Below are 26480 nucleotides of genomic sequence, written 5' to 3' on the forward strand. Positions count from 1 at the left end.
ATCGCACCACTGCACTCCAGCCTGGGCGACAGAGAGAGACTCCGTCTCAAAAAAAAAAAAAAAAAAAAAAAAGAAAAATGGGAGACTATCAAGCTAGATTACTTGATGTTATATTTAAATAAACTTGGGCCAGGTGCAGTGGTTCACACCTGTAATCCCAGAACTTTGGGAGGCTGAGGCAGGCGGATCACCTAAGGTCAAAAGTTCGAGACCACCCCAACCAATATGGTGAAACCCTGTCTCTACTAACAATACAAAAATTAGCAGGGGGTGGTGGTGTGTGCCTGTGGTCCCAGTTACTGGGGAGGCTGAGACAGAATTGCTTGAACCCAGGAGGCAGAGGTTGCAGTGAGCTGAGATCATGCCACTACACTACACTCCAGCCTGGGCGACAGGGCGAGACTGCCTCAAAAAAAAAAAAAATTTTTTTTAAATAAACTTTTATTCATGAAGAACCAGAGTATTTTCTATCTTTTAAGAAATGGCATTCACCACCTCAACACAGTGGTGACTGATGAAGGACATATCTGTAATATGAAAAAAAATTGAGATATATTAGTCTCTACAGAGACTGATTTTCTCATTTCTTGCATATGGTTTACTATGGAAGACACAGGGCCCTAATAAAATCCGTATTTTTTTTTTAAGATAGGGTCTTGCTTTGTCACCCAGGCTGGAGTATAGTGATGCAATCACAGCTCACTGTAGCCTCAACCTCCCAGGCTCAAGCCACCACACCTGACTAATTTTTGAAAAACTATTATTATTATTATTATTCTTTTTTTTTTTGAGACGGAGTCTCGCTCTGTCGCCCGGGCTGGAGTGCAGTGGCGCGATCTCGGCTCACTGCAAGCTCTGCCTCCCAGGTTCACGCCATTCTCCTACCTCAGCTTCCTGAGGAGCTGGGACTACAGGCGACCGCCACCATGCCCAGCTAATTTTTTGTATTTTTAGTAGAGACGGGGTTTCACTGTGTTAACCAGGATGGTCTCAATCTCCTGACCTCGTGATCTGCCCGCCTCGGCCTCCCAAAGTGCTGGGATTACAGGTGTGAGTCACCGCGCCTGGCTAAAAATTATTATTTATAGAGATAAGATTTTGCTGTGTTGCTCAGGCTGCTCTCAAACTCCTGGGCTCAAGAGATTTGACCACCTTGGCCTCCCAAACCACTGGTATTACAGACTTGAGCCACTATACCCGACGTTCAAAATCCACATTTGTTTTTTTTTTTTAGATGGAGTCTCACTCTGTCGCCCAGGCTGGAGTGCCGTGGTACAGTCTCGGCTCACTGCAAGCTGCACCTCCCGGGTTCACGCCATTCTCCTGCGTCAGCCTCCCAAGTAGCTGGGACTACAGGCACCAGCCAACACGACTAATTTTTTATGTTTTTAGTAGAGACAGGGTTTCACTGCATTAGCCAGAGCGGTCTCGATCTCCTGACCTCGTGATCCACCCACTTCGGCCTCCCAAAGTGCAGGGATTACAGGTGTGAGCCACCACGCCCAGCCCTAGATCCACATTTTTAATGACACATACCATCTTTAACTGTAAAACAGCATTACATCAATGTAATAAACTTTTTTTTTTTTTGAGATGGAGTCTCGCTCTGTCGCCCAGGTTGGAGTGCAGTGAGGTGATCTCGGCTTACTGTAAGCTCCGCCTCCCGGGTTCACGCCATTCTCATGCCTCAGCCTCCAGAGTAGCTGGGACTACAGGCGCCCGCCACCATGCCCCGCTAATTTTTTGTATTTTTAGTGGAGATGGGGTTTCACCATGTTATCCAGGATGACCTGGATCTCCTGACCTCGTGATCCACCCGCCTTGGCCTCCCAAAGTGCTGGGATTACAGGTGTGAGCCACGGTGCCCAGCCAATAAACATTTTTAATAAAGTATTACTTAAAGTCAGATAAATTGGCCAGTCACGGTAGTTAGCGCCTGTAATCCTAGCACTTTGGGAGGCCGAGGCAGGCAGATCACTTGAGGTCAGGAATTTGAAACCAGCCTGGCCAACATGGTGAAACCCTGTCTCTACTAAAAATACAAAAAAACTACCCAGATGTGGTGGCAGGCACCTGTAATCCCAGCTACTTGGGAGGCTGAGGCAGGAGAATTGCTTGAACCCAGGAGGTGGAGGTTACAGTGAGCTGAGATTGTGCTGCTGCACTTCAGCCTGGGCGATAGAGTGAGACTCCAAATAAATACATAAATAAATAAATAAATTCAGAGTAAATTATTAAGGACAGTTCTTAACTTGATTTACAAGAAAAAACACAAAAGAAAATAATTTACATAGGATGTCTAAATCTATAACTGAGTTCTAAAAACTACTGCTATTTTTTTGAGAGGATAAGAACACAGGCCGTGCATGGTGGCTCATACCTGTAATCACAGCACTTTGGGAGGCCGAGAGGAGCAGATCACTTGAGGTCAGGAGTTCAAGACCAGCCTGGCCAACATGGTGAAACTCCGTCTCTACTAAAAATACAAAAATTAGCTGGGTGTGGTGGCAGACACCTGTAATCCCAGCTACTTGGGAAGCTGAGGCAGGAAAGTGGCTTGAACTTGGAAGGCGGAGGTTGCAGCAAGCCAAGATCGCACCACTACACTCCAGCCTGGACAACAGAGCAAGACTCCTTCTCAAAAAGAAAAAAAAAAGAAAGAAAAAAAGAACTTGCCAGGCACAAGACCCCATCTCAAAAAAAAAAAAAGAAAAAAAAAAAAAGAAAAAAAGAACTCAACTGAGTCCTGAGGATAGAAAAACACTAGGAAGCCTCTTTTTTTTTTTTTTTTTTTTGAGACGGAGTCTCGCTCTGCCACCCAGGCTGGAGTGCAGTGGCCAGATCTCAGCTCACTGCAAGCTCCGCCTCCCAGGTTCACGCCATTCTCCTGCCTCAGCCTCCCAAGTAGCTGGGACTACAGGCGCCCACCACCTCGCCTGGCTAGTTTTTTGTATTTTTTAGTAGAGACGGGGTTTCACCGTGTTAGCCAGGATGGTCTCGAACTCCTGACCTCGTGATCCGCCCGTCTCGGCCTCCCAAAGTGCTGGGATTATAGGCTTGAGCCACCGCGCCCGGCCGGAAGCCTCTTCTATAACACTGATATAAGGCAGATTTTGTTTCAGTTATTCTTGATCTCCAACAGTAAGTTGTGTCCATGGCAGAAGTGGGTATAATCTATCTAGGTTAAACTAATGCCATGTTCTTCAAACTAACTAAAATTGTAATAAAGTTTCAAAAGATTATAGCAGAAGAGTTGGTCCACGGGCATAGGCCAGGTTCGAGGATACTCTGTGGACTGGCTACTCATGCGGCACCTCCTCAAAGCCAGAGAACATTAGGACCCACTTAGATGAGGAAAAAGGGTTCCTCATTACACTGCCTGAAGTTGCAGAAAAGATGAAAGTTTGTTAGCTTTCTCTTCTATATCCTACTCCCTCCATTTCTCATGGATCTTTCATTTCCAGAATGAGACTGAGTTCCACATCTCTCAATACAGCTAGAAGTTTTCACTTAGGGTTTGTCACCTCAAACCTGTCATCTCTAAACTTGTACTCACGTTGCCAACAAAACTGTCTTCCCCCCCCAAAACACTTTTTAGGTTTACTAAGTTACTGTAATACATCGTTGGGCTGAGGTGTATTTTATTTTTTTGGGGGGGACGAGTCTCGCTCTCTCACCCAGGCTGGAGTGCAGTGGCGTGATCTCAGCTCACAGCAAGCTCCACCTTCTGGGTTCATGCCATTCTCCTGCCTCAGCCTCCCGAGTAGCTGGGACTACAGGCGCCCGCCACCACGCCCGGCTAATTTTTTGTATTTTTAGTAGAGACGGGGTTTCACCATATGAGCCAGGATGGCCTGGATCTCCTGACCTCGTGATCTGCCTGCCTCCGCCTCCCAAAGTGCAGAGATTACAGGAGGGAGCTACCACACCCAGCTGGGCTGAGGTGTATTTTTTACAGTCATTAAGTGCTGCCCTTTACAACATATTTCACCTATGTCTCCTTAGTGTCACTATCTTAGTTTAGTCCTGACCAGCTAATGCTTACTCTCCACAAACTCAAGTTTAAACTTCTCAACCTTCTGAAATAGGGTTTGTTTTTTTTTTTTTGAGACAGAGACAAAATCTTGCTCTGTTGCCCAGCCTGGAGAGTAGTGGTGATACAATCTTGACTCACGGCAACCTTGGCCTCCTGAGCTCAAGAGACTCTCCCGCCTCCACCTCCCAAGTAGCTGGCACTACAGGCACAGGCCACCACGTCTGGCTAATTTTTATATTATTTGTAGAGATGAGGATTTGCCATGTTGCTCAGGCTGGTCTCAAACTCCTGAGCTCAAGCGATCCACCCACCTTGGCCTCCCAAAGTGCTGGGATTACAGGTGTGAGCTACCATGCCCAGTTTGATGTATATTTTTAAGGATCATCTCCTACTTTTCTTTTTTTTTTTTTTTTTTTTTTTTTTGAGACGGAGTCTTGCTCTGTCACCCAGGCTGGAGTGCAGTGGCCGGATCTCAGCTCACTGCAAGCTCCGCCTCCTGGGTTCACGCCATTCTCCTGCCTCAGCCTCCCGAGTAGCTGGGACTACAGGCGCCTGCCACCTCGCCCGGCTAAGTTTTTGTATTTTTAGTAGAGACAGGGTTTCACTGTGTTACCCAGGATGGTCTCGATCTCCTGACCTCGTGATCCGCCCGTCTTGGCCTCCCAAAGTGCTGGGATTACAGGCTTGAGCCACCGCGCCCGGCCATCTCCTACTTTTCTACACAAACTCTGAACCAGGTAAATGACCTTGCTTATTTATTGTCTTTTCTTTCTAACTTATGCCTTCCCATCCTCTGTCCATCCCTTTCTGTACAGTTAAATGCTTTTAATTTCCTTCCTTCCCAAATTTAGCATTCTTCAGAAGTCTGGTCCAATATCTTTTCTCTATAAAGTATTCCATCATCACTCTAGGGTGAAATTACCGCTTTCTATTCGTTAAACGGCTAACCCATTTCCTCTATGACATTAATTTTATATATCAGGCATGTTTTTGGACATCTATTATCTCCACCCATTCAAGCATTTATTGTTTACTGAGTGCTAAGCACTGCCTTAGGCACTAGCAATACAGCAGAAAACATGCAGTGGCATGATCCCAGTCACTGGAGCCTTGACCTCCTAGGCTCAAGAGATTCTCTCTCCTCAGCTTCCTGAGTAGCTAGGATCACAGGTACACACCATCATGCTGGGTTAATAATTGTTTTTTTTTTTTTGCTTGCTTTTAGAAACAGCGTCTCAGAAACAGGGTCTCACTATGTTGCCTAGGCGGGTCTCACTATGTTGCCCAGGCTGGTCTCAAATTCCTGGCCTCACGCGATCCTCCCACTTTGGCTTCCCAAAGTACTGGAATTACAGGCATGAACCACCGTGACTGGCCTCTTATGAAGTTTTAAGAACATCATCGGCTGGACGCGGTGGCTCAAGCCTGTAATCCCAGCACTTTGGGAGGCCGAGACGGGCGGATCATGAGGTCAGGAGATCGAGACCATCCTGGCTAACATGGTGAAACCCCGTCTCTACTAAAAAAAATACAAAAAACTAGCCGGGCGAGGTGGCGGGCGCCTGTAGTCCCAGCTACTCGGGAAGCTGAGGCAGGAGAATGGCGTGCACCCGGGAGGCGGAGCTTGCAGTGAGCTGAGATCCGGCCACTGCACTCCAGCCTGGGCGACAGAGCCAGACTCAGTCTCAAAAAAAAAAAAAAAAAGAACATCATCTCTGAAGTCTGGTTTGAGTCCAGTATCTGCTACTTAAATACAATGTACTGGGAAATTATTTAACCCACTGTGTCTGTTTCCAAATCTACCCACAAATGGGAGCATAAGTAAAGGAGAAAGAAACTGAAGCGGTCCACGGAAAGTTCTTTCCTAATGGAGGAGACAGTAGGCATATTTGTATACTAATGAGGATAATCTCCTAGAGAGGTATAAGAGAAAATGGAAGGAGTAGAGTCCTTGAGAAGGTGGCAGGAGATGGTAACCAAATCATTGATAGAATGGGCCTTTGAGAAGAAAAGGGACACTTTCTCCATTGCAATCTGAGATAAGAAAAGATGGGCACAAATGTAGATTTGATGCAAAGAGCAGTTAGGTTATTGGCTGAGAATGAGAGTTGAAGAGGAGCATAAAGTTATGATAACAGAAGACAAAGTATGAGATTATGAGATGCCTGTCTAACTCAGTGGGAAAGTACACCTAAATGGAGAAAGTAGACTTGCCAAGAAGTTTTGACCGGTAAAAGTTTGTTATCTTGAATTTTTTCGTTTTTTTTCTTTTTCCTTTTTTTTTTTTTTTTTGAGGCAGTCTCACTTCTTTGACCAGGCTGGAATGCAATGGTGCGATCTCAGCTCACTGCAACCTCCGCCTCCTAGGTTCAAGCGATTCTCCCGCCTCAGCCTCCCAAGTAGCTGGGATTACAGGCACGTGCCAACACGCCCAGCTAATTTTTGTATTTTTAGTAGAGACGGGGTTTCACCATGTTGGTCAGGCTGGTCTTGAACTCCTGACCTCAAGTGATCCGCCCAGCTTGGCCTCCCAAAGTGCTGGGATTACAGACGTGAGCCACCATGCCTGGCCAGTCATCTTGAATTTAAAGTGAAGTCAGTCAGCTTTATTATATGATTTTTCTCCAGCGTAATCTGCTATTTGGGTACAGACACTGAGAAGACAGATGAGTTTCATCTAAGGTTGGCATCTCTTCAAGTGGGTATGTAAACTGAGGCTATTTGCAAGAGAATTACTTTAATGATGAATCATAAAATCTAGACTAATGAAGAAGATAGAGGGCTGGGCACAGTGGTTTACGGCTGTAATCCCAGCACTTTGGGAGGCCGAGGAGGGTGGATCACTTGAGGTCAGGAGTTCAAGAGCAGCCTGGCCAACATGGTGAAACCCCGTCTTTACTAAAAACACAAAAATTAGCCGGGCATGCTGGTGGGCACCTGTAATCCCAGGTACTCAGGAGGCTGATGGAGAATCACTTGAACCGGAAAGGAGGTTGCAGTGAGCTGAGATCACACCACTGCACTCAAGCCAGGGCGACAGAGCGAGAATGTCTCAAAAACAGGAAAAAAAAAAAGCAGGTAAAGCCAGGAAAGGCCTGGTAGGAAAGTATGTGAAATCAGTGTACCTGAAAGGAGATCAATGATTTGGAAGTTTCCATGACATGGAAGAATTTTGCAGTAGGAGTCTATTTTCTAACTATTAACAGCTATAAGATTCCTGAGGACAGAGACACTGCCTTTTACGGCCATCCTAACAGATGCTTGCAACTAGCAGGAATGAAGTAATGTTTGCTTATTTGATTAGCCATAGCCCCAGTAGCTCACCTGGCAGGTGACAGCTAGTGTATGACAGATCTGGGTCTTCCCAGTTCGGAATTCTCCAAACATTTCTGTGATAGATCCAGTCTCAATTCCACCTAAAAGAGCAATAAGAAATACCTCTTAGCATAATACAAACATTTAGAAACTGTAGTCACAGAAATGTTCTTGGAGCTCAAGAGAAGGATATTTACATAAATTAAAAATTCAATTTCCAACAACCGATTTTTCAAAAATGTATTTTGAGGCTAGCCATGGTGGCTCAGGCCTGTAATACCAGCACTTTAGGAAGCTGAGGTGGGCTGATTGCTTGAGTTCAGGAGTTTGAGACCAGCCTGGGCAACATGGTGAAGGCCTGTCTCTACAAAAAATACAAAAATTAGCCGGGCATGGTGGTGGGTGCCTGTAGTGCCAGCTACTCAAGAGCTAAGATGAGAGGATCACTTGAGCCTGGGAGGCAGAAGCTGCAGTGAGCCGAGATCATGCCACTGCACTCCAGCCTAGGCGACACAGTGAGACCCTGTTTCAAAACAAACAAACTGGCCGGGCGCGGTGGCTCAAGCCTGTAATCCCAGCACTTTGGGAGGCCGAGGCGGGCGGATCACAAGGTCAGGAGATCGAGACCACAGTGAAACCCCGTCTCTACTAAAAATACAAAAAATTAGCCGGGCGCGGTGGCGGGCGCCTGTAGTCCCAGCTACTCAGGAGGCTGAGGCAGGAGAATGGCGGGAACCCGGGAGGTGGAGCTTGCAGTGAGCCGAGATAGCGCCACTGCACTCCAGCCTGGGCAACAGCGTGAGACTCCGTCTCAAAAAAAAAAAAAAAAAAAAACAAACTAAAAGTATTTTGAAATAATTATAGATTTATAGGCCGGGCGCGGTGGCTCACGCCTGTAATCCCAGCACTTTGGGAGGCCGAGGCGGGCGGATCACAAGGTCAGGAGATCGAGACCACAGTGAAACCCCGTCTCTACTAAAAATACAAAAAATTAGCCGGGCGCGGTTGTGGGCGCCTGTAGTCCCAGCTACTCGGGAGGCTGAGGCAGGAGAATGGCGTGAACCCGGGAGGCGGAGCTTGCAGTGAGCCGAGATCACGCCACTGCACTCCAGCCTGGGCGACAGAGCGAGACTCCGTCTCAAAAAAAAAAAAAATTATAGATTTATAGATAGTTGCAAATAAGGCTAGGTGCGGTGGCTCATGCCTGTAATCCCAGCACTTTGGGAGGCCAAGGCAGGCGAATCACCTGAGGTCACGAGCTTGAGAGCAGCCTGGCCAACATTGTGAAACTTCGTCTCTACTAAAAATACAAAAATCAGCTGGACATGGTGATGGGCACCTGTAATCCTAGCTACTCAGCAGGCTGAAGCACGAGAATCACTTGAACCTGGGAGGCAGAGGTTGCAGTGAGCCGAGATCACACCACTGCACTCCAGCCTGGGTGACAGAGTGAGACGCCTTCTAAAAAAAAAAAAAAAAAGGCTGGGCACAATATGGTGAAACACCATCTCTACTAAAAATACAAAAATTAGCCAGGCATGGTGGCCCATGCCTGTAGTCCCAGCTACTTGGGAGGCTGAGGCAGAAGAATCACTTGAACCCGGGGGGTGGAAGTGGCAGTGAGCCGAGATCACGCTACTGCACTCCAGCCTGGGCGACAGAGCAAGACTCTGTCTCAAAAAAAAAAAAAAAAAAAAAAAAAACAGCTGGGTGCAGTGACTCACGCCTGTAATTCCAGCACTTTGGGAGACTGAGGTGGATAGATCAGGAGGTCAGGAGTCTGAGACCAGCCTGGCCAAGATGGTGAAACCCTGTCTCTACTAAAAATACAAAACTTAGCCAGGCACGGTGGCAGAGGCCTGTCATCCCAGCTACTCATGAGGCTGAGGCAGGAGAATCGCTTGAACCCGGGAGTCAGGGGTTGCAGTGAGCTGAGATCGTGCCACTGCACTCTAGCCTGGGCAACAGAGCAAGACTCTGTCTTTAAAAAAAAAAAACAAACAAGGCCGGGCGTAGTGGCTCACGCTTGTAATCCCAGCACTTTAGGAGGCTGAGGCGGGCGGATCATGAGGTCAGGAGATTGAGACCATCCTGGTTAACATGGTGAAACCCCGTCTCTACTAAAAATACAAAAAATTAGCCGGGTGTGGTGGCAGGCACCTGTAGTCCCAGCTACTGGGGAGGCTGAGGCAGGAGAATGGCGTGAACCTGGGAGGCAGAGCTTGTAGTGAGCCTAGATCATGCCACTGCACTCCAGCCTGGGCAACAGTGCAAGACTCTGTCTCAAACAAACAAGCAAAACCATAGGGAGGTTCTATGCACCTAGCCTTCTGTAGTGTTAACATCTTGCATAGTGATAGTACAGCACTGCTATTAGAAAACGGACATTGGGGGCTGGGCACAGTGGCACACGCCTGTAATCCCAGCACTTTGGGATGCTGAGGTGGGTAGATCATCTGAGGTCAGGAGTTCAAGACCAACCTAGCCAACATGGTGAAACCTCATCTCTACTAAAAATACAAAAATTAGCTGGGCGTGGTGGCACTCGCCTGTAGTCCCAGCTACTTGGGAGACTGAGGCAGGAGAATCACTTGAACCCAGGAGGTGGAGGCTGCAGTGAGCTGAGATTATGCCACTGCACTCTGGCCTGGGTAACAGAGCAAGACTCTGTCTCAAAAAAAAGGAAAGAAAACCGACATTGGGCCAGGAGAGGTGGCTCAAGCCTATAATCCCAGCAGTTTTGGAGGCTGAGGCAGAAGAATGGCTTGAGCTCAGGATTTCGAGACCAGCTGGACAACATAGTGAGGCCCTGTCTCAAAAAAAAAAAAAAAAAATTAGCCAGGAAGTAAATGATTGTAGTCCTAGCTCTGGGGAGACTGAGGCTAGAAGATCACTTGAGCCCAGGAAGCAGAGGTTGCAGTGAGCTGAGACCATGCCACTGCACTCCGGGTGACAGAGTGAGACCCCGTCTCTAAAAATAAATAATAAGGTCGAAAGCTTTATAGTTTTCCCTGAAGTCCTGAAGATTAGTGTGTACACAATGAGTAGTATTCAAACATGGATGTTTTAACCAGTCATCAGGCTTTCAACCTTGTGGTAGAGGAGGTTATAATTATAGTTACTTCCTTAAGCAAAAGGAGCTTACTCTCTCAATGCAATATTAAATGGAGACTAAATTCTTTAATTTGCAGGTAAGTGTAGTATTTTATAAATAAGGGCCTACCTTGCAGCAGTCTTACCTCTTCAATGTAGATACTTTCTTTATCTCTCTTTTTTTTTGAGACAGAGTTTTGCTCGTCACCCAGGCTAGAGTGCAGTGGCGCATTCTTGGCTCACAGCAACCTCCATCTTCCAGGTTCAAGCAATTCTCCTGCCTCAGCCTCCCGAGTAGCTGGGATCACAGGCATGTGCCACCACGCCCAGCTAATTTTGTACTTTTAATAGGTTTCTCCATCTTGGCTGGGCTGGTCTCAAATTCCTAACCTCAGGTGATCTGCCCACCTTGGCCTCCTAAAGTGCTGAGATTACAGGCATGAGCCACTGCACCTGGCCTTCTTTTATCTCTTTATCATTATCTAACAAGTAAATGCTACCTAAACATTTCAGTTTTGTTCCATAACCTGGAAGCTTTCCTAACTAGAGTTCACAACACAGAATAAGGGATTACTACACCTTGAAGTAGTTTGTCAAGCTCTTTGGAGCCAGTAGTAATCTGTATGATCTCTGACCGCCTTTGGTGGAATTCAGTTGCAGTGGTGAAACCCATTGGAACTAATTTAGCTGCCTCAGCCTGGGAAAAATAAGAAATGTTAAATCAACAAAATAATATTTCTTACCACAGTGATCTTGAGGGCAAAAAATATATATATAAAGAAAAAAGAAATATTAGTAAAACAAGAATCCGGTGTGCAATGAAACGAGAAACTAATAAAATTACCAGGATGATTTCTCTTTAGAAAGTCATAAAAAAGATAATCTCATTCAGAGACTCCATGAAGATCAATTTGTTAATCACCAATTCAAGTTAATATGTTAATACAGTTTTAAAAACTATTATAGATCCATACATATGTGTTTTGCCCAATTTATGACAAAAATGACAATACAGTACACCTTCATTTCCTGCTCCATCAACCGCAGACTGTATCCCTTAACTTCCTACTTTGTAAAAATGAGGACATTTGGCCTTCCATCTTTTCTCTCTCCATGGCTACTTCCCCACCTCTATCAGCCGTACCTTTTCTTTCATATTGTCTGGCTGAGAACATTCACATTCTATTTTGTAATTACAGATAAGTATTCTATAATAGCACCATGGGTTGATTCTAAAATTGAAAAGTAAATGCATTCACAAATATGCAAAAATAAAGCAACACACTCCTAAATAACCAACAAGTCAAAGAAGAAATGACAAGGGAAATGAGAAAATATTTTTTTCAATGAATGAAAATGAAGATAAACCAAAACTTACGGGCTCCAACAAAAGCAGTGCTCAGAGAGAAATTCATAGCTATAAATACCTGTATTAGAAAAGAAGGCTGGGTGCGGTGGCTCATGCCTGTAATCCCAGCACTTTGGGAGGCTGAGGTGGGAGGAATGCTGGAAGCCAGGAGTTTGAGACCAGCCTGAGCAACAAAGTGGGACCCTGGCTCTAAAAAATGTTTTAAAATTAGCAGGGCATGGCTGGGCACGGTGGCTCACACCTGTAATCCCAGCACTTTGGGAGTGTGAGGTGCGCAGATCACAAAGTCAGGAGTTCAAGACCAGCCTGCCCAATATGGTGAAACCCCATCTCTACTAAAAATACAAAAATTAGCTGGGCATGGTGCCATGCACCTGTAGTCCCAACTACTCAGGAGGCTGAAACAGGAGAATTGCTTGAATCCAGGTGGCGGAGACTGCAGTGAGCTGAGATCGCACCACTGAACCCCAGCCTGGGCAACAGAGCAAGACTCCGTCAGAAAAAAAAAAAAAAATGGCCTGGCGTGGTGGCTCATGTCTATAATCCCAGCACTTTGGGAGGCTGAGGCAGGCAGATCACGAGGTCAGGAGACCGAGACCATCCTGGATAACATGGTGAAACCCCATCTCTACTAAAAATACAAAAAATTAGCCAGGCATCATGGCACGCGCCTATAATCCCAGCCACTCGGGAGGCTGAGGCAGAAGAATCACTTGAATCCAAGAGGCGGAGGTTGCAGTCAGCAGAGATCGCACCACTGCACTCCAGCCTGGGCACAGCGGGAGACTCTGTCTCAAAAAAAAAAAAAAACAAACAAACAAACAAAAAAAAAAACAACAAATTAGCAGGCCATTGTGGAGCGTGCCTGTGGTCCTAGTTACCTGGGAGGCTGAGGCAGAAGGTTTGTTTGAACCAGGAGTTGGAGGCTGCAGTGAGCTATAATCGCACCACTGCACTGCAACAAAGTAACAGAACAAGACTCTGTCTCTAAAAATGAAACAGATAAATCCTAACCTAACCTTCCAAAGAACAGCAAACAAAACAAAGCAAGCAGAAGGATGGAAATAAAACAAGTTGGGTCGAAACTATTAGGTAAAGGACAGAATAATAGAGAAAAATCAATGAAACTAAAAGCTGGTTCTTTGAAAACATCAACGAAATTGACAAACTTTTAGCTGCACTGACCAAAAAAAGAGAGAAAAGACTCAAATTACTAAAATCAAGAATGAAAGAGGGAACATTACTACTGACTTTATGGAAATAAAAAGTAGTATAAGGAAACCCTTTGAGCAACTCTATGTCAACAAGTTAGATAACTTAGATGAAATAAGCAAATTCCTAGAAAGATAAACTACAAAAACTCACTCAAGAAGAAAATCTAGGCCAGGCGCGGTGGCTCACGCCTGTAATCCCAGCACTTTGGGAGGCCGAGTCGGGCGGATCACGAGGTCAGGAGATCAAGACCATACTGGCTAACACGGTGAAACCCCGTCTCTACTAAAAATACAAAAAATTAGCCAGGCATGGTGGCAGGCACCTGTAGTCCCAGCTACTCGGGAGGCTGAGGCAGGAGAATGGCGTGAACCTGGGAGGCGGAGCTTACAGTGAGCTGAGATCGCGCCACTGCACTCCAGCCTGGGCGACAGAGCAAGACTCCGTCTCAAAAAAAAAAAAAAAAAAAAGAGGCCGGGCGCGGTGGCTCAAGCCTGTAATCCCAGCACTTTGGGAGGCCAAGACGGGCGGATCACGAGGTTAGGAGATCGAGACTATCCTGGCTAACTCGGTGAAACCCCGACTCTATTAAAAAATACAAAAACCTAGCCGGGCGAGGTGGCGGGCACCTGTAGTCCCAGCTACTTGGGAGGCTGAGGCGGGAGAATGGCGTAAACCCGGGAGGCGGAGCTTGCAGTGAGCTGAGATCCGGCCACTGCACTCCAGCCTGGGAGACAAAGCGAGACTCTGTCTCAACAACAACAAAAAAAAAAAAAAAAAAAAAAAAGAAAAAAAGAAAAGAAAATCTAAATAGACCCATGGAAAGTACAAAGATTAAACTTTTATAATTTTAAAATTTCCCATGAAGGAAAAAAAAAAATAAACAAATAGTTGAAAAAGTCAATGAAAGTTTATTTTCTAAACTTTTCTATATATTTAATATTTCATTTAAAAATTTATTGCAGGGCCAGGTGCATTGGCTCACGCCTGTAATCCCAGCACTTTGGGAGACTGAGGCGGGCGGATTACCCGAGGCCAGGATTTTGAGACCAGCCTGACCAATTCATATACTCACTGTCAATTCCGTGCAACAAACATATACTAGACACTTACTCTGTATGAAACATAATCCCAGGGACTCTGAAGGATATGGAGAAAAAGAAGAGCAGATTCTTGCCTCCATAGAACTTATAATTTAATTAGGAAGATACACTATACAAAATAACTATAGTACAAGTAGATGTGATGGGTAATATAAGAAGTACTAACAAAAGAGCCATGGGAGCTCAAGGAATATAGACTGCTTCCTTTGGTGAAAAACAGAAAGAGAAGGTATTAGCAAAGACGAAACTGGTAGAAATGGCCAGGTTAGTGACATGTGCCTGTAGTCCCAGCTACTCAGGAGGCTGAGGAGAATTCCTTGAGCCCAAGAGTTTGAAGCTGCAGTGAGCTATGATCATGCCATTGCACTCCAGCTTGGGCAACAGAGTGAGAGTCTGTCTCTCTCTCTCTTTTTTTTTTTTTAAAAAGGTGGGCATAGTGGCTCGTGCCTGTAATTTCAGCACTTTGGGAGGCTGAGGCAGGTGGATTGCTTGAGGCCAGGAGTTTGAGACCAGCCTGGGCAACATGGTGAAACCCCGTTTCAACTGAAAATACAAAAAGTAACCAAGTGTGGTGGTGGACGCCTGTAATCCCAGCTACTCGGGAGGTTGAGGCAGGAGAATCACTTGAACCTGGGAGGCAAAGGTTGCAGTGAGCCAAGCCAAGATTGCACCACTGTGCTCCAGCCTGGGTGACACAGCGAGACTCTGCCTCAGAAAAAAAAAAAAAAAAAGGAAAACAAACAATACAATCATAATCTTTACTGGCCAGAAACTAAGAACATAAAATATTGAAAAGTTAAGACACATATGTCTATACCATTTTGCATTTCAAATCATGATATTCTAGGTTTGCATTTTTGTGTTCATAGAAGCAGAGAAGTGATTCGATTTCTGAAACCAAGATCTCACAAGGCAAAAAGTAAAGATCCTGTCAGCATTTGTTCATTCACAAAAACTGATGCCCAAAAAGTGAAAACAGAAAGACTTTAGAGACCCCTACTGGCTTAGTCAATATGACAATCTTTTAACAAAAGTACTGTTAAGGACTCAGAACTCTTTCTTATTTCCAATTAAGCAACCACTTCAACAAATATTCATTTATTTGAGTAATCCAATAAATTTATCTAACGCTAACAGTAATCGATACGTGAAAATACAATTTTATAAATAAATATTTGCAGACCGGGCGCGGTGGCTCAAGCCTGTAATCCCAGCACTTTGGGAGGCCGAGACGGGCGGATCACGAGGTCAGGAGATCGAGATCATCCTGGCTAACACAGTGAAACCCCGTCTCTACTAAAAAATACAAAAAACTAGCCAGGCGCGGTGGCGGGCACCTGTAGTCCCAACTACTCGGGAGGCTGAGGCAGAAGAATGGCGTGAACCCGGGAGGCGGAGCTTGCAGTGAGCTGAGATCCGGCCACTGCACTCCAGCCTGGGCGGCAGAGCGAGACTGCGTCTCAAAATAAATAAATAAATAAATAAATAAATATTTGCAGCGGGACATGGTGGCTCACACCTGTTATCTCAGCACTTTAGGAGGCTGAGGTAGGCAGATCACAAGGTCAGGAGATCAAGACCATCCTGGCCAACATGGTGAAACCCTGTCTCTACCAAAAATACAAAAATAAGCTGGGCGTGGTGGCAGGTACCTGTAGTCCCAGCTAATGGGGAGGCTGAGGCAGGAGAATTGCTTGAACCTGGGAGGCGGAAGTTGCAGTGAGCCGAGATTGCACCACTGTACTCCAGCCTGGCAATAGAGCAAGACTCTGTCTCAAAAAAAAAAAAAAAAAAAAAAAAAAAATCTGCTCTCTACTATATAAAACTGCAAGGATAAAGGCAGTAAAACTGTGTAACTATATAAATACTGAAGGAATAGGTTCATAAAACAAAATGTAACCATGGCAAAGTATGGATGTTAAAGAACTATATGAAGCTAGAAAAATAAAGAGGCCAGGCACAGTAGCTCACACCTGTAATCCCAGCACTTTGGGAGGCTGAGGTAGGTGAATCACCTGAGCTCAGGAGTTCGAGATTACCCCAGCATGGTGGCATGTGCCTGTAGTCCCAGCTACTTGGGAGACTGAGGTGGAAGAATCGCTTGAGCTTAGGAGGCGAAGGCTGCAGTGAGCTGAGATGGCACCACTGCACTCCAGCCTGTGTGACAGAGCAAGAACCTGTCTCCAAAAAAAAAAAAAGAAACAGGTAACAGTCACCCCTGGAAAGGAGAACGAGATGACAGAAGAATGAGAGATGGAAGTAAGAAGTCTTTCACTACATTACCTTTTGTACTAGTCCCACTAATGCCTCCCTAGGTCAATTAAGCAGTACTTACCAGAATTTTATCAGCTTTGGCTTCACTAATTCCCTTAATATTTATTAGCTCCTTCTTTGGTGCATAGGCAACAGCCTCCACAGTATGGAATCCAGCTTCTTCCAATTTCTTCACATCGTTGGCATTTATGCCACACTGCTGCAAATGAAGAAAACCATGGATAAATTTAAGCTTTAGTTATTTAATCTAACACAGATGATATGTGTCCTACATACGCCACAGAGGTGCTTGAAGACTTGTAATACAACTGTCCCTTGAAATCCTGGGGTGGGGAGATGGGAAGTTGGTTCCAGGATCCCCAGCAGATAACAAAATCCAAGAATGCTCAAGTCCCTTATATAAAATGGCATATTACCTGCATATAACCTCTGTACATCCTCCTGTATACCTTTTTTTTTAATATGTAGTTGATTGAATTTTTGATATGTAGTTTGTTGAATTTGCTGATGCAGAATCCAGGGATATAGAGAGCCTACTGGATTATATGCAAAAGCTGAAAAATGAGCCCTATATATGAGGTACTTAATAACAAATTAACAACCTTTTCATTATCAAAATCAATAATTTTAAACTAGCACTATGCCATGTATATTAAAAAGAACTCTTATAAGCAAATGGAATTAAAAAGTAACTCCCAACTTTTTTTGTGTGACCCTAAATGATCTCCGAGACTTTGGGCCCTACAAGATCAGTTTAAGACCGTGTTGCTCAGCACTTTCCATATCAAGCACATAAAAAATGATATTTTTACACTATGGTAGGGTAAACAGATAAGGCTGCTCAGAATGAAAAGAGCGCTATCTTGGCCTATCAATACCTTTTTGTTGAACAATGACCAGAAAGCTCTGCTCTAACAACTGACATTAACAGTGAGGAAAACTACTTTTTGTCAGGGACTTTTATATCTCTTCTTAAACCACCCAAATCCACCTCTTTCTTCCTATATTCAAGTCAGTTTTGGTTTCATTAGCCACCAAAACCATGACTTCTGGGAAAACATGAGTTAGTAGGTGAATGTGAGTGTATTCAGGGGTTGGGAGAATTTAGAAGAGGGGAAAGATTAGTTTGCCAACATAAGCCATGTCTGCTGTTAATATTTAAGCAATAAGCAATATGCATGTATGAGTATAAGGATGCTCATGGCACCAGAAGTTATGATTCTGAACTTTAAAATGTTTATCACAAATCCATTTAAGTAACTTCTAGAGTCTTTTTTAAATAAGCTTTTTGCACTCCTAGAGTCTTGAAGATTAGTCGGAGATGGGAAATTTGAAAAAAGAGACAGAAGAATCAAGTCTTTCTCTGCTTTCCCCCTACTTATCTCAGCCCCAATCAGCTGCACTCACACGGCAGTCTCTATACAATGGGCAGAAATAGTGTGAGGCCTCAGCTCCGGTGCTTAATGTTCTTGTGCAGAATCCTGAATTGGAGCTTATCTCTTATACCGTAACACCACCACAGCCTTCTCTCTGCCAATGACAGCTGACAGCACAAAGCTAGGTCAATAAAGAGAAGTTGCTACCCTGTCTTCCTTGCATAACTGGTCCAGGCCACTATAATTCCCAGAACGGCACTTTCATACTTAGCGCAAACAGCACAGGATGCTTTGGCTGGGCGTGGTGGCTCATGACTGTAATCCTAGCAGTTTGGGACGCTGAGGCAGGTGGATTGCTTGAGGCCAGGAGTTCAAGACAAACCTGGTCAACACAGTAAGACCCATTTCTTAAAAACAAAACAAAAAACAGCACAGGCCGGGCATGGTGGCTCATGCCTGTAATCCCAGCACTTTGGGAGTCCAAGGCGGGCGGATCACCTGAGGTCGGGAGTTCGAGACTAGCCTGACCAACATAGAGAAACCCTGTCTCTACTAAAAAATACAAAAAAACTAGCCAGGTAAGGTGGCGGGCGCCTGTAGTCCCAGCTACTCGGGAGGCTGAGGCAGGAGAATGGCGTAAACCCGGGAGGCGGAGCTTGCAGTGAGCGGAGATCCAGCCATTGCACTCCAGCCTGGGCGACAGAGCGAGACTCCATCTCCCAAAAAAAAAAAAAAAAAAAAAAACATATACATATATAAAATTAGCTGGGCGTGGTAGCGCATGCCTGTAATTCCAGCTACTTGGGAGGCTGAGGCAGGAGAATCGCTTGAACCTGGGAGGCAGAGGTTGTAGTGAGCTGAGATTGCGCCTCTGTACTCCAGCTTAGGCAACAAGAGCGAAACCCCATCTCAAAACAAACAAACAAAAAAAAGCACAGCACAGACATTCCACCATGGGATCCTAGGCCTCATTTTCTGACAGTCCAGCTCTCAGAAATAAAAATGATAAAGTAAGAAGAGAATGGTTGACAAAGGAAGACGCCCTGCCAGACATATTTAGCAACAATCTGCAGCCTTTCCACAGGATTATTGACAACACTTCTGAAAAGTCTTGGGTCTTGACCTTGGTAGTAAACCTACAGTTTATGTAAAGGTTATAATACCTTCCACTAGGTAGAAGAATCTAGTATATATTTTCAAAATTAGCAACTAAGCACATACCTCTAACCGTGAAATGGGTTGTGGGCCAAAGCTTTCTTCTTCCACTGAAGTATCTGCATTTGCTTCAAGCTGCATCTGCATTGCCATTACTGAAAAATACAAATGCCTATCAGTATAAACACTAGAGAAATAAGGTGCATCTCTCTCCCTATCTTCTATCTAGCTAGTTGTATCAAAAAGACTTTAGGAAGAGCCAAGGCCATTCTCTTATTGTGTCTCTCTGTTCTCCTGCTTTATATTCCTTCAGAGTAGGGGCCAAGTTTTACTTATTTTTATATACCCCATTATACGTTATGAATGTGTTTGCAAACAAATACTGTGTGATCTCACTCATATGTAGATTCTAAAAAAGTTGATCTTGGCAGGGTGCAGAGGCTCATACCTGTAATCCCAGCACTTTAGGAGGCCTAGGTGGGTAGATCACGAGGTCAGGAGATTGAGACCATCCCGGCCAACATGTGAAACCCTGTCTCTACTAAAACTGCAAATATTAGCAGGGTGTGGTGGCACACGCCTGTAATCCCAGCTACTCAGGAGGCTGCGGCAGGAGAATGGCTTGAACCTGGAAGGCAGAAGATTGCAGTGAGCTGAGATCACGCCACTGTACTCCAGCCTCATGACAGAGCGAGACTGCGTCTCAAAAAAAAAAAAAGTTCATCTCATACAAGGAACAAATAGAAGAGTGGTAACCAGAGACTGAGGAGAATGCAGCCGTTGCAGGGGGCAGGAAGGAGAGAGGTTGATCAACAGGCACAAAGTTTCAGTTAGATAGGAGGAATAAGTTCTAGGGTTCTATTTCATAGTAGGGTGACTACAGTAAACACTAATGTAATGAGTACTTCAAAATAGCCAGAAGAGAGTATTTTGAATGTTCTCACCACAAAGAGAAATGACAAGTGTTTGAACTGAATTGATGGATATGCTGACTACCCTGATTTGATCATTCATTATTCAATATATATGTACTGAAATATCAACTTGTTCTCATAAATATGTACAATCATCTGTCAAAAACAAAGTAAAACTTATTATTTTCACAACCTTGGGATATAAAAAGATTTCTTGAAACGATACATAACGCACTAGCCAAAAAGGAAAAGACTGAAAGGTGAACTACATTTAAATTCAGCACTTCGGCCAGGCACTGTGGCTCAGGCCTGTAATCCCAGCACTTTGGGAGGCTGAGACGGGCAGATCACCTGAGTTCAGGAGTTCGAGACCAGCCTGACCAACATGGAGAAACCCTGTCTCTACTAAAGAAAAATACAAAATTAGCCGGGCGTGGTAGCACATGCCTGTAATCCCAGCTACTCAGGAGGCTGAGGCAGGAGAATCGCTTGAACCCGGGAGGTGGAGGTTGCGGTCAGCCAAGATCGCGCCATTGCACTCCAGCTTGGGCAACAAGAGTGACTCTCTGTCTCAAAAGGAAATATAAATAAATAAAATAAAAAATAAAAAAATAAATTCAGCACTTCTATTCATCAAAGGACACCACTAAGAGAATGACAAGTCAAACCACAGTAGAGGTGAAAACATTTAGCACAAACATAACTGAGGGCTGATAACCAGAATATAAAGAACTTTGGCCCGGCACGGTGGCTCAAGCCTGTAATCCCAGCACTTACGGAGGCCAAGACGGGCGGATCACGAGGTCAGGAGATCGAGACCATCCTGGCTAACACGGTGAAACCCTGTCTCTACTAAAAAATACAAAAAACTAGCTGGGCATGGTGGCAGGCGCCTGTAGTCCCAGCTACTGGGGAGGCTGAGGCAGGAGAATGGCGTGAACCCGGGAGGCGGAGCTTGCAGTGAGCTGAGATCCGGCCACTGCACTCCAGTCTGGGCAACAAAGCGAGACTCTGTCTCAACAAAAAAAAAAAAAAAAAAAAAAAAAAAAAAAAAAAAAAAAAGAACTTCACATCAGTAAGAAAAAGTAGAAAAATAGACAAGAGATTTGAACAAGTACATCACAGAAGATATCCAAATGGGAAAAACATATGAACAAATACCCAACCTCATTAGTAATCAGGAAAATTAAAATCACATTGAGACATTACTGTGTAACCAGCAGAATAGTTAAAAAAAAAAATTTTTTTTTTTTTTTTTTTTTTGAGACGGAGTCTTGCTCTGTCGCCCAGGCTGGAATGCAGTGGCGCCATCTCGGCTCACTGCAAGCTCCGCCTCCCGACTCATTGCATCTCGGTTCACTGCAATTCTCCTGCCTCAGCCTCCCCAGTAGCTGGGACCACGGGCGCCCGCCACCACGCCCGGCTAATTTTTTTTGTATTTTTAGTAGAGACGGGGTTTCACCATGTTAGCCAGGATGGTCTCTATCTCCTGACCTTGTGATCCCCATGTCTCAGCCTCCCAAAGTGCTGGGATTACAGGCGTGAGCCACCGCGCCCGGCCAGAATAGTTAAAATATAAAAGGCTGAAAATCGCGTTGTCAAGCATGTAAAACAACGAAACACTCAACACTCCTGATGTATTTTTATATAAAATTCAAAAACGAGCAACATTAGTTAATCGCATTAGAAACCAGTATACCAGTTACCACTGTAAAAAGGGGAAAATATTAAATACTACATAAGGAAGGCTTCTGGGGACCATTCTATTAAGTGGTGATTACGTAGGTGTACATTCATTTTGTCTTGCTCTATCGCCCAGGTTGGAGTGCAGTGGCCTCATCACGGCTCACTGCAGCTTATACTTCCCAGGCTAGATCCTCCCTTCTCAGCCTCCTGAATAGCTGGGCCTACAGGTGCACGCCACCAAGCCTGGCTAATTTTTTCTATCTGTAGAGATACTGGTCTCACTATCTTGACCAGGCTGTTCTCGAACTCTTGGGCTCAATTGTCCTCCCGCCTCCACCTCCTAAAGTGCTGGGACTACAGACTTGAGACACTACACCCGGCCAGTACATTTTGTAATAATTCACGGAGTTGTATACAGTTGTGAATGTGCATTTTTCTACATGTATATTACATATCACTTTAGAAGTTTAAAAAAAAAAACAGGGGCCAGGCGCAGTGGCTCACGCCTGTAATCCCAGCACTTTGGGAGGTGGAGGCGGGTGGATAACCTGAGGTCAGGAGTTCGAGACCAGCCTGACCAGCATGGTGAAACCCTGTCTCTACTAAAAATACAAAAATCAGCCAGTCGTGGTGGCGGGAGCCTGTAATCTCAGCTCCTTGGGAGGCTGAGGTAGGAGAATCGCTTGAACCCGAAGGCGGAGGTTGCAGTGAGCCGAGATCGCGCCACTACACTCCAGCCTGGGCTAAAGAGCGAGACTTCATCTCAAAAAAAAAAAAAAAAAAAAGTTTTAAGAAAACCAAGCCTCACTTCAGATCATTCTCTAGGCATTATGCGAATGGTTTTCCGCATTAGATGACGAAAATACTGTTTTGGCAATTGCAGGTTGGTACTTTCTAAGCACGGTGTAACGGAAAGACAGACCAAGAATCCGGAAGCCCTGGCTGTGATATTAAACAGCTGTGGCTACACCGCTCTGATCTGACTCCTCGCTCAAACTCATAAAACGGGTGTTGGCTATGAAGGCTCTAATGTTTCTCCCCTAGTTCTAAAGACTGGGGTCCACCTGTGTTTTCGCCCCAGCAACTGAGGGTCGGTCGGACGCGGACACGCCCTGCCACGTCCGGGTTTCACACTGTGCGCGGAGACCCCACCTGCCTCTGAGCATTGGACCGGCCAGGACCCAGGTGGGCGACGACAAGCCGCAGCTATAGAGGGCCCGGCCTGCGCCTCACACACTCACCTTGGCCCTCAGCGCTGCTCTTTCCAACGGGCCGCGCGCTCCGACTTCACCCTGCGGGGGTGACACGCGCCTGACCCGCGCGGACCCCAACGCCCCTGGCTTACGCCCCACTTCAAGTCTACTCGCTTGCCCCAGCCTTCTGCGCACAACCCAGACGAGTTTCAACTCCCAGCTGCACGCCTCGGGAAGCGCCGCGCTCTCCTTAAGGGTCGGTCTCCGGTCGCTGGGCGCGCTCCGCCGGCGGCTTTCAGAATTCGCGCCAAACCCTCTCGCCCAGGGTCACGCCCGCGTCGGCGTAACGTATCTCCGCCTTCCGGATCCGCCTTCTTGCCCCTTCCGCCCTCCGCGCTAGCCCAAGACTGGAACTCGAGAGCTTGATCCTGCGCGAGGTTACGGACTGCCCTCTTCCCTTTTTGCGTAAGGACTAATTCAGACTTTATGCCGGGCGCGGTGGCTCACGCGCGTAGTCCCAGCTAACTCGGGAGGCCGAGGCGAGAGGATCGTCTGAGCCTAGGAGTTCTAGGCCAACCACGGCAACGCCCCTACTCTTACCCTAGTCCCTCGCGGGTGGGGCGAGGGTTTTCGGGGGACGGTGGGGGAAGACATCAGAGTTGCTGTGGTCTGTTTACCAGATCGAAGACTACAACTCCCAAGAGGTAATGCGTCGGCCCGGGACTGCATCTCCCGGCATGCACCGCCGGCGGGCCTGCGAGTTCCTACCGTCATCCCAGCTGGACTATTACCTGGAGCCGGACTATTACCTGGAGCCTTAGCACTCTTGTGGTTTGTTTCAGCAGTATCTGAACGTCAGCTTTTGGCGCTGGTAGCTCTGAGCCTCCGACTCACATTCCTGGAACCAGGTGCTTTCCAGGCCTCATGGAGGTGGAGGAGCTGAGGAAGCTCGAGAAGATGGATAGAAGTGGGAAATGGAGCTATCGGAGGGGAGAGGGAAATGGCTGGAATATTCGTCAATCTGTGGTGCTTTACTGGAGATTTGCAGGACTTCAGAGGAAGGGGGCATTGAATTTCATAACCTAAACCGTCTCGTGGTTTACCAGAAAGTTTTGACCCGTGATTCCGGTTTTAAAGGCTGAGTAGGGCCGAGAATCGCTTGAACCCGGGAGGAAGAGGTTGCAGCAAACCGAGATCTCGCCACTGTACTCCAGCGTGGGCGACAGAACGAGAGTGTCTCAAAACAACACAAGCTAGCTGAGTAGGATTTCTTGGGCGAAGTGGAAGACACTATAAGCAGATAGGGTAGTATGGGCATGGAAACAAACTACATGATTAAAGATTAGTATTATCTAGCGAGGGAGGAAAAGTGCCAGAACAAGTGCCGAAACTGGAAAGTTACATTTAGTTCAGGATATGAAGAGGCTTAAGATCATATAAGGCCTGCACAGTGGCTCACGCCTGTGATCCCAGCACTTTGGGAAGCCAAGGCAGGAGAGGATCGCTTGAGCTCAGGAGTTGGAGGCCAGCCTGGGCAACATAGTGGGACCCCATATCTCCAAAAAGAATAAGCTGGGCATGGTGGCTTGTGCCTGTGGTCTCAGCTATCCCGGAAGCTGAGGTGGGAGGATTGCTTGAGCTCAGGACGTCAAGGCTGCAGTGAGCTATGATGGGACACTGCACTCCAACCTGGGCTACAGAGTGAGATCTTGTCCCAAAAAGCAAGCAACAACAACAAAACATGTAAGAAGAGGCCACGCGCGGTGGCTCAAGCCTGTAATCCCAGCACTTTGGGAAGCCAAGGTGGGTGGATCACGTGGTCAGTTCAAGACCAGCCTGGCCAAGATGGCAAAACCCCATCTCTACTAAAACTACAAAAAGTAGCTGGGCGTGGTGACGCATGCAAGTAATCCCAGCTACTTGGGAGGCTGAGGCACAGAATTGCTTGAACCTGGGAGGTGGAGGTTGCAGTGAGCCGAGATCACCCCACTGCACTCCAGCCTGGGCAACAGAGCAAGACTCCGTCTCAAAAAATACATATATAAGGAGCTTTGTTCTCTAGGTACTGAATAAATCACTGAAAGTTTTTAAGAAGACAAGTTATTTGGTTAGATCTATTTCCCCTCCACTATTACTAATTTGTTATTATTATTATTATTATTATTTTTAGATGGAGTCTCACTCTGTTACCCAGGCTGGAGTGCAGGGATGCGATCTCAGCTCACTGCAACCCCCACCTCCCAGATGCAAGCGAGTCTCCATGCCTCAGCCTCCCAAGTAACTGGGATTTTAGGCACTCGCCACCACACCCAGCTAATTTTTTGTATTTTTAGTAGAGTCAGGGTTTCACCATGTTGGCCAGGCTGGTCTCAAACTCCTGACCTCAGGTGATCCACCTGCCTTGGCCTCCCAAAGTGCTGGAATTACAGGTGTGAACCATCATGCCTGGCTTTTTTTTTATTTTTGAGATAGCGTCTCGCTCTGTTCAAGTTGGTCTTGAACTCCTGGCCTCAAGTGATCCTCCCACCTTGACCTCCCAAAGTGTTGGAATTACAGGTGTGAGCCATTGCAACGGCCTTATTACTACTTTATATATGTGGAGTGCTTTAAAGTTGACAAAGTTTTTATTTAATCCTCACACTATTACCCTGTGGCATTGAAGAATAGATTTCAGGAGAGTGAAAGTGAAGACAGCAAAAAGGAAGTTGTTGCAATATTTCAGGCAAGAGATGAAGATTTAAATTAGATTCCAATTCTACCTTTTTGGCACCAGGGACCTGTTTTATCAAAGACAGTTTTCTACAGGGCTCGGGGGGTGGGCCTGAGGCAGAGAATGGTTTTGGAATGAAACTGTTGTACCTCAAGATCATCAGTTAGATTCCCATAAGGAGTGTGCAATCTAGATTCCTCACAGGTGCAGTTCAAAATAGGGTTTGTGGCCAGGTGCGGTGGCTCAAGCCTGTAATCCCAGCACTTTGGGAGGCCGAGACGGGCGGATCACGAGGTCAGGAGATGGAGACCATCCTGGCTAACCCCGTGAAACCCCGTCTCTACTAAAAAATACAAAATAGGCCAGGTGCGGTGGCTCAAGCCTGTAATCCCAGCACTTTGGGAGGCCGAGACGGGCGGATCATGAGGTCAGGAGATCGAGACCATCCTGGCTAACACGGTGAAACCCCGTATCTACTAAAAAATACAAAAAAACTAGCCGGGCAAGGTGGCGGGTGCCTGTAGTCCCAGCTACTCGGGAGGCTGAGGCAGGACAATGGTGTGAACCCAGGAGGCGGAGCTTGCAGTGAGCTGAGATCGCGCCACTGCACTCCAGCCTGGGCGGCAGAGCGAGACTCCGTCTCAAAAAAAAAAAAAAAAAAGGCCGGGCGCGGTGGCTCAAACCTGTAATCCCAGCACTTCGGGAGGCCGAGACGGGTGGATCACGAGGTCAGGAGATCGAGACCATCCTGGCTAACACGGTGAAACCCCGTCTCTACTAAAAATACAAAAAAAAAGTAGCCGGGCGAAGTGGCGGGCGCCTGTAGTCCCAGCTACTCGGGAGGCTGAGGCGGGAGAATGGCGTGAACCTGGGAGGCGGAGCTTGCAGTGAGCTGAGATCCAGCCTGGGCGACAGAGCGAGACTCCGTCTCAAAAAAAAAATAAATAAATAAAATTAAAAAAAAAAAAAAAAAAATAGCCAGGTGAGGTGGCGGGCGCCTGTAGTCCCGCCTTGTGTAAACCCGCAAGGCGGAGCTTGCAGCGA

At 46.1% G+C, this 26480-nt stretch overlaps 1 protein-coding gene across 5 annotated transcripts in view; it reads right to left on the reverse strand.

Annotated features, from left to right (window-relative positions):
* The window catches only part of LOC105493187 (RAD51 recombinase), a 42183-nt gene extending 18745 nt beyond the window's left edge, over positions 1-23438 (reverse strand). The window contains exons 1-5 of one of the 5 annotated variants that reach the window (XM_071067085.1): positions 23327-23438; positions 19000-19088; positions 16464-16601; positions 11024-11141; positions 7361-7452 (exon numbers count right to left, since the gene is read on the reverse strand). In XM_071067085.1, the coding sequence (XP_070923186.1) occupies positions 7361-7452; positions 11024-11141; positions 16464-16601; positions 19000-19086 (435 nt within the window). In that variant the 5' untranslated portion in view covers positions 19087-19088; positions 23327-23438. Of the gene's footprint in view, positions 1-7360; positions 7453-11023; positions 11142-16463; positions 16602-18999; positions 19089-19381; positions 19471-22597; positions 22753-22774 lie in introns of those variants that run through there. The other 4 variants (XM_071067087.1, XM_071067083.1, XM_071067084.1 and 1 more) reach the window with 4 other exon arrangements.
* Between the last annotated feature and the right edge of the window lie 3042 nt (positions 23439-26480).

Source organism: Macaca nemestrina, chromosome 7, assembly GCF_043159975.1.
Source record: "Macaca nemestrina isolate mMacNem1 chromosome 7, mMacNem.hap1, whole genome shotgun sequence".
Taxonomy (NCBI): domain Eukaryota; kingdom Metazoa; phylum Chordata; class Mammalia; order Primates; family Cercopithecidae; genus Macaca; species Macaca nemestrina.